At 36.0% G+C, this 7,640-nt stretch overlaps 1 protein-coding gene across 1 annotated transcript in view; it reads right to left on the bottom strand.

Annotated features, from left to right (window-relative positions):
- The window catches only part of LOC108576319 (MICOS complex subunit Mic60), a 65,570-nt gene that overhangs the window by 15,105 nt on the left and 42,825 nt on the right, over positions 1-7,640 (bottom strand). The window contains exons 12-13 of the mRNA XM_017939281.1: positions 3,825-3,928; positions 2,925-3,112 (exon numbers count right to left, since the gene is read on the bottom strand). Of these exons, the coding sequence (XP_017794770.1) occupies positions 2,925-3,112; positions 3,825-3,928 (292 nt within the window). The remainder of the gene's footprint in view (positions 1-2,924; positions 3,113-3,824; positions 3,929-7,640) is intronic.

Here is a 7,640-nt window from a genome sequence, read left to right as displayed (position 1 = left end):
TTTTGTAAAATATTGTGGGAAAATTTATCTAATATTTAGAAATAGAAATTCACTTTTTCTTTGTTGATGAGGTAGATTCAGAAAAGAGGCTATTTTGAGTGGAAAATGTTTGAAATTTTGAAAATTTAGAGTGGTACGTTTTACAAAGTATCGTGGAGAAACTTATGTAAAAATGTGTGTAAAATTAATAGCAAACGTGTGAGGTTTAACTGCAGAATGTTAAAAATTCAACCTTCACAAATTATGGGTTTTCTAAGATTTTACAAACATTTCATTCATTTCAGAAATTTCTACAAATAAAACTACAAACATCGTTATTCAATAAAATTGAAAAGCAGGTGTCAGAACCTAAATTGTTTCTATACAAATGTTCAAATAAAATTCATCTAAAATCTTATGAAATATAATTTACAAAAAAGTATTTTCTCAAACGTTTCCTCCTTCGCAAATTGTCTCGGAGATAGAATTCACGGTGCGTTAAAATGTCTCCTACTTAACATAATGACTATGCATTTCCAAAATTCACGAACAATAAAAGAACGAACAAATGTAAACTAACATTACCATGTAAATATTCTGCGAACAATTTTTCTTCGCTTCGAAAAAACTACGAAAAATGCCGAGGCTACGTCGCGAGGTTATCTTTCGCTTCACGTTTCACCGTTACTTACGACTTACAGCGTTTCGACGCTGATAAGTTAAAAATTATCTCGAGAAAGCGGCCGTCGCTTGAATACCGGCGTATCGTTACACCGGCTCTAATTTACTCTCCCCTTTTACATGCAGTTAATGTTGCAACGCGGTGTGACGTTGCAAAAGAGCCTTAATGCTGATATCGTGACCAAGGCGGATTCGTCGCGCGGCAAAAAACCGCTCGTACAAAGAGATAACGCTTCGACTATTTGGAAATGAACGAATTCCGGGAAAAGCGGCGGTAGATTCGTGGCGCAATTAATGTGAAACGACTAGAGTTTTTCAAAAAGCGTCACTTTTTAGTGGTGAAATTGGTGAGAAGGAAAATTTCTTAATTTTCTCATTTCTAGATTTTATTACGTTTAGAAATTTCTTAATTTCGAATATTACAAAGAAAGAATTCGTTGATCTCTGAATATTTTAGAAATTTTTTAACCCCAAATTTACTTTATGAGTAACTTTTTTAAAATCGAATTTAGGGAAATTTAAAAGTTCAAAAAATTCCACTCAAATCAATCGTAAAATCAAATTAGGTAACTGTTACATTTAAATTCAAGCTCAAGTTGAAGTTAAAATGCAAATTCATTATACATCTCTTCTTTCATCTTGACCATAATTTATGCCACGTGTGACTCGTTAGAAAAAGGGTTTAAAAATTTTTCGTAATGCATTTTGCATAATTTTCAAAGTTTCTTTTTCCTTCTGACACTGAAATCTCGTTTTCAAATGGTCACACACGCTGAAATTATTCAAAAATACAATTACACAAAAATACAGTACAACACAGTGTAAACGTAATCTCTAAGTAGTACAGATCAGTCATATACGCAAGTTGCGCCTGACCATGCATACGTCTATACTACTTACAGAAGCAGTTTTAACATTAAATTAAAATTATAAGGTAAGAAATTAAATCCTCCTCGTTTATCTGTCATCCAAGCAAACTAAAAATTACATTCGCTAAATTAAATTAAAGTAAATTTTATTCAGAAAAAAAATGGAATAATAAAACGAGTGTACCTGTGACAAAGAAAAGAAATACAACGAATAGAGACAGAGCGAAAGGTAGTTTGCATTCAGTCATCGATTGCCACATTTCAACAAAGCCAGGAACGTGTCGGCGAACAAAGAACGAACGACAATACCATCATCAAATCCCGCGGCGAGCCGTAAGAAACAACAAGCAACAACAACAACGGCGTGTCGTCGATAAACGAGGCGGCGTGAAGTCGAACACCAGCCGGAAAATTAAAATCCTCTTATGGCCTGTGCTCCTCGTTCCCTAATATACCACTTGCACTCTCCCTAATTAACAGAACGCGACCCCCTTTTTGCCAATCACATTCGACACGCATCGTGAACGACGCGTTCTCTGATCATGTTTGTGCGGTATGATTGATAATAGAGACGCGTGCATAAGTAATGAGATAAATTAATCGGCGACTCGAAAGGAGAGTGTTTGCCGATCGATCTGAACGGTGACTGTTGTATCGTTGATGCGTTAACTTGCGAAGTATGGCCGGAATGAAATTCTACGATTTTTGATTAAAATGACAAATTTTTGAAATATTCATCTTAAGTGGAAAATAGACGTTTCCAAGTATTACAAATTTCCGATAGTCAATTGACTATTACATCACCGATGCATTAACTGCAAAGTATCCCGAAATTAAATTCTAAAATATTTGCTGCGTGATTAATGATTAAAATGATCAAATATTCACCTGAATTAAAAAATATGTATTTCAAAGTATTATAAATTTCAGAGAGTCAATTAGAAATCAAGTATGAGATACTGAGCAGTGAGAAGATACAATCTGAGTACTGGCTATTACCATCGTTCATGCATTAATTGCAAAGGATCCCCAAATTAATTTTTTTTAATTTCTTTCATGTAGGCACCAGATCCCCTAAAGATTAAAATTACCAAATATTCGTCTCAATAAAAAAGCACACAGTCCAAAGTATCGTAAATTTCAGAAATGAGACCCTGAACAGTGACGGGATAAATTTGAGTACTGATTAACAAAATACCCCGAAATTAAATTCCAAAAATTTTTTCATGTGCCTACGAAAGCCATTAATGATTGAAATTACGAAATATTCGTCTCGATAAAAAAAAAAAACACTCAGTCGAAATTACCACAAATTTCAGAAATCCACTTAAAAATCCACCGAAAGACGCAATATTCCGAAATAGCGAAGACAATCGACAGTAAAATAACACTCACCTAGCTCGGCTAAGTATGTCGTACGTGTTAAGGGACTGCACGTCGATGGGCATGTCCTCGATCTCACCCTGCGAGATAGGATTGGCGTTCTTGATCATCAAGTAGCTCTGGAGATAGCTGAGAATATAGACCGGCAACGCGGCGCCTTCTGCAGGCACCATGGCCAGCCGTCTCGCCACCTCTTCCACCTGAAAAACCCAAGTTTCCACCTCGTAAATTTTTCCCGCCCTTCGAAAAAAAGCATCCCACCCTATAAACTTTACTGTCCGAGGACCAACCAGACACCGTCCCAAAAATTCCTCGAAATAAAGAGAAATTTCCTTCGCGAATTCAATTTTCCCCCTCGATTCCGAACGAAACGCAGATAGAATTCGATAGTAGACAAAAGAGAGAGAGAGAGAGAGAGAGAGAAGTGGAAATGGGAGGAAAGTTAATGGAACATCGAGGAGCTATAAGGAAGCGTCGAGCAAAGTGTGCTGGAAGATTGCTGGGTGACGAAGATTTCTTCGAACTTGTGTGACGTTTGACATTTTTGAAAAGATTGCGAATTTTTTCTTAACCCTTTTACAGTTAAATATCGTAATATTGTTATTTTCAGAGTTTTTGAGACAGTAAAACGAGACAATTCGATGAGAATAAGTGGGCTATACTGGAGATATGAAGATAGGCTGTCCTCGAAATTTTTATGGATGACTATAGAGAATTTTTTAACCCTTTTTTGACTGGTAGATATTGTAATACCGTTATTTTCAGAGTTTTTAAGGCAATAAAATGAGACAATTCGATAAAAGTAAGTAGTTATCTTGGAGATATGAAGATAGGCTGCGCTCGAAATTTTGAAGGGCGACTATAGCGTCAGCTTTAGTAAGGAAAGGGTTAAATTGGTCAACGTGAACTTACCTTGATGAACCTCGCGCGAAGGACATCCTCTGGGAACACTCCACGCTTCGCGGCCTCTTGCGGAATGCCTTTAATTGCTGCTTGCACCAGAGCATCCTCCTTGGCTGGAAAAACAAGTGGAAGAAGGAAATTAACGAATTTTCGTAGAAGTTTTCATAGATAACTGGGTTAAGTGTTACAAAATCTATTTTCTTCTGCATAAATTGACAGTACAGTATCTGAAAAATATGGTTCTATCAAATTTCGCTAAGTCCAAAATTTTAAATATCATTTCTAAATATTATAAATATAAAAAAATTTCTGAGCAGTTTTCGAGTTATAATTCTTACTTTTTTTGTGTTCAATAGTGCTTCATTTAAATAAAAATCTAAATTGACACTCCCAAAACAGGCTAATTTCCACCAACCCCGATTCACATTTCATGGAAAAAGCGTCGATCCGAAATATTCAAATACCAATTTAAATTTCACTCCAAAATTCTACTTTAAATTTCGCATATTCAAACATTCCATTCAATTCCCTCCTAAAACATCCACAAAAAAACAAAAAAAAGTAATCCAACCATAAACACCCTAAAAACAATAATTACGCCAAAAAAATTGCCTCTAACTAACCCAGCAAAGTTTGTACATTGAAATGAAATTGTAACAAAAAAAAAAAAAAAAAAAGAAAAAAAATACACAAATTTAACCGCATTTCTTCTTCGACGCATTCTCAAAGTTGAAAGGGGAAATAAAGCCAGTTTATTTCCATAATTAACAGTAAAATGGCGGGCCCGTTGAAAGAGTGGAAAATTATCGTCGTTATTTTATACCCGACCGAAAATTTCCGCCAGAAAATTGATTAACATCGAGCTACGCTGACACCTCTCCTCCTCCTCCTCTCTCTCTACGCCCCCTCTTTAACAAATTGCATTACACCAGATGCCGTTACTTCGCTGTGGAATACATTACTTTGCAATTTTGCGAAATGCCCGGGCTCGAAAACGTTGATAAATGGCCGGAGAGAGAAACTTCGAGCCTCACTTTTCGAGCTCCGTGCCTAAAATTTATTTCGTTCGGCCGCGATACGTGTGTCCTGTAATATCGCCGTTGCGGTGAACTTCTGTCGCTTCTCCCATTTATTATCCGGAATATTGTAATGAAATTGCCCCGATACTGGAACGAGGGATGGGGGAGGACAACAATCGTTGTTCGACGCTATTTCGTCGAACAATTTAAGCTGGGTTATTTTGCTTTTCCACTGTGGCGAGGAATTTGTTACGTTTTGTGTCGTTAAAAAGTTTCGGGAAAAGAGTCAAAGGCGACGTTGACGAAAAGTTTTCCCCGGGGGAAATGAGGTAATTGGAACGCGGGAAGACGGAATTAAAGGGGACTGTCTTCTGAAAATTTTGGCTTCGAAGAACCTTTAATTTAATTTTATATGTAAATGCGAGTTTTGCTGATTCGCCTTGGTTTGTGATTTCGTAATTTTTGTATTATTTGAAGAGTAGTCTTTGGTCTTCGATTCTTTAAAAATTGAAAATTCTCGCGGAATTTCCAAGTTAAGATTTTCAATACTTCGTGATTTCACAATTTTTCAATTATTTGAATGGTAGTCTCTTTCGATTCTTTAAAAATTGAGAATTCTCTGAATTCCCCCAGAATTTCAAAATTAAAATTTTCGAGCCCTTCCTGAGAAAGAAAATACTTCAATTTCACAATTTTTCAATTATTCAATCGATAATCTTTGACCTCCGATTCTTAAAAAATTGAGAATTCTCTGAATTTCTCCAGAATTTCGAAATTTTCATTTTCGAGCCCTTCCTGAGAAAGAAAATACTTCAATTTCACAATTTTTCAGTTATTCGAACGATAATCTTTAGTCTCCCACTCTCAAAAAATTAAAAATTCTTTCAGAATCCCAAAATAAAAATTTTCAAGCCCCTCCTAAGAAATAAAATACTTTAATTTCACAATTTTTCAGTTATTCGAACGATAATCTTTAGTCTCCTACTCTCAAGAAGTTTTAAATTCCCAAAAATTCCCACTCAATCCCAAAATAAAAATTCTCAACCCATTCCCAAGAAATAAAACACACCCAACATATACAATCCCTTTAAATCACCTAAAAATCACTCCACACAAACACCAACGAACCCAGAAACGCGACTCGAATCAACAAATCGATCGGCTTTTTACCAAAAGCCAGTCAGTTATTTAAATCGGTTAATGAGCTTTCGCGACGAATATTCATTGCGTGTTTCGCGTAACACGTAACCGTTTAAATTTACTCGTTGTGTTACAAACGCGAAACACGAAACAAAAAAAAAAAACAACAATATACCGTCGTAAATCTGTTCGAGCGTGCAACGATAAGACACGTTACGAAAAAACCAAGCGAAAAGAACATATAAAAATACAAATAAAAACGATAGGAGAATATTTTCGTGAACGATGATCAATTTACATCCGAGGTGAATTTTAAAATAATATCGACGATAATAATTGCTGGTTAATTGCTGGTGATAACGAGTGGAAAATACCGGGGATCAGAGGTTCCAAGCGGTTTCACGGTAATTTTAACGCGTTATTATTTCGCGTGGACGCTTAATGGTTGTATAAATCTACGATGTCGAGGGAACGAGGCCGGTTTGAATATCTGGTAATTCGCGGGGCTGGCGATATATCGCGATTAATTTACGACCTGCTCGTTGATTTCCGCGTGTTGTAATAGAAATCTTCCACTTTTAAGAAACGTTCGATTAAGGAGGAATTGTAGATGGAGTTGCTCGACTCTTGGTATGTTTTAATTGCTCGAATAATTTCGAATAGTTGAGTTTCTGATTTTTAACATCTATTTGAATAAAATTATTCTGGATCTCTTAAAACTTCAAGGAAATAAATAATGGAATAATAAAGAAATTTTTTAGGGAAATATTTCCCTTCATTTTTCCCTACTGGGTAATTTAAACATTGCAAATTTCAGAGTAATTAAGTTCGAAGAGGTTACAAATCTAGAATTCAAAATTTAACTTTGAAAAAATCTAGAGTTAAAAATTTCAAAGACTGTCTAAATTCCCAAAAGTTCAATTTGTTTACTATTCTAGCGTGAATAATTATTTAAAATTGAAATACTATTAAATATTTAAAAATATCAAAAATAAGATAAATACTAAATATTTAAAAATACTGAAAATAAAGTAAACGTTAAATACTTCAAAATGTTGAAAAATAAGTGGTACATTAAATTTTCCTAGATTCCTTCACTGGGCCGATTTTCATAATCGCGCAAGTACTAAGTAAAGCAAAATTTCAACCGCCCATTATGCACAGATGAATTTTCCACTCGGAGTGAAATAAATCCCACGTGAAACAGCAGGAAAAGAGAAACACAGGGAGGCATCGAAGCGGAGGAACGCGATAAACGGTCTGTCGAACGCTTCGCGAGCGGTTTTCGCGATTAACCGGCCACGGGGTTGCATAATTAATGCATCAGACACGCGAACACGCGGCTTGAAATGCCAAGCGAAGCGTTTGGTGCGCCATTCATCGACGATTAAGTCGTAAATCTTCTCCCTTTTGTCACGAAATTAAAACGATTCCAGTTGCGATTTTTCAACGGCCGAGTAATAACAGGGACCCCGCGACACGATTAAACGCGGGGCAAAATATAATCGTCGTTGGACGAGGAATATTAATTCGAACGACCCACGCTTTATAATGTTATTTCTTCGCTAAGGTTTTTCCTTCGTTAGGCGGGGAAGAATTATTGGAAGTGTGCTCGAGGCTCGTATTGCTGTTGCTTTTGTGTGTCCGCGGAAATTGAGGGCATAAA

Source organism: Habropoda laboriosa, unplaced genomic scaffold, assembly GCF_001263275.1.
Source record: "Habropoda laboriosa isolate 0110345459 unplaced genomic scaffold, ASM126327v1 scaffold387, whole genome shotgun sequence".
Classification (NCBI taxonomy): domain Eukaryota; kingdom Metazoa; phylum Arthropoda; class Insecta; order Hymenoptera; family Apidae; genus Habropoda; species Habropoda laboriosa.
This window is presented reverse-complemented; position numbering and strand designations above follow the sequence as displayed.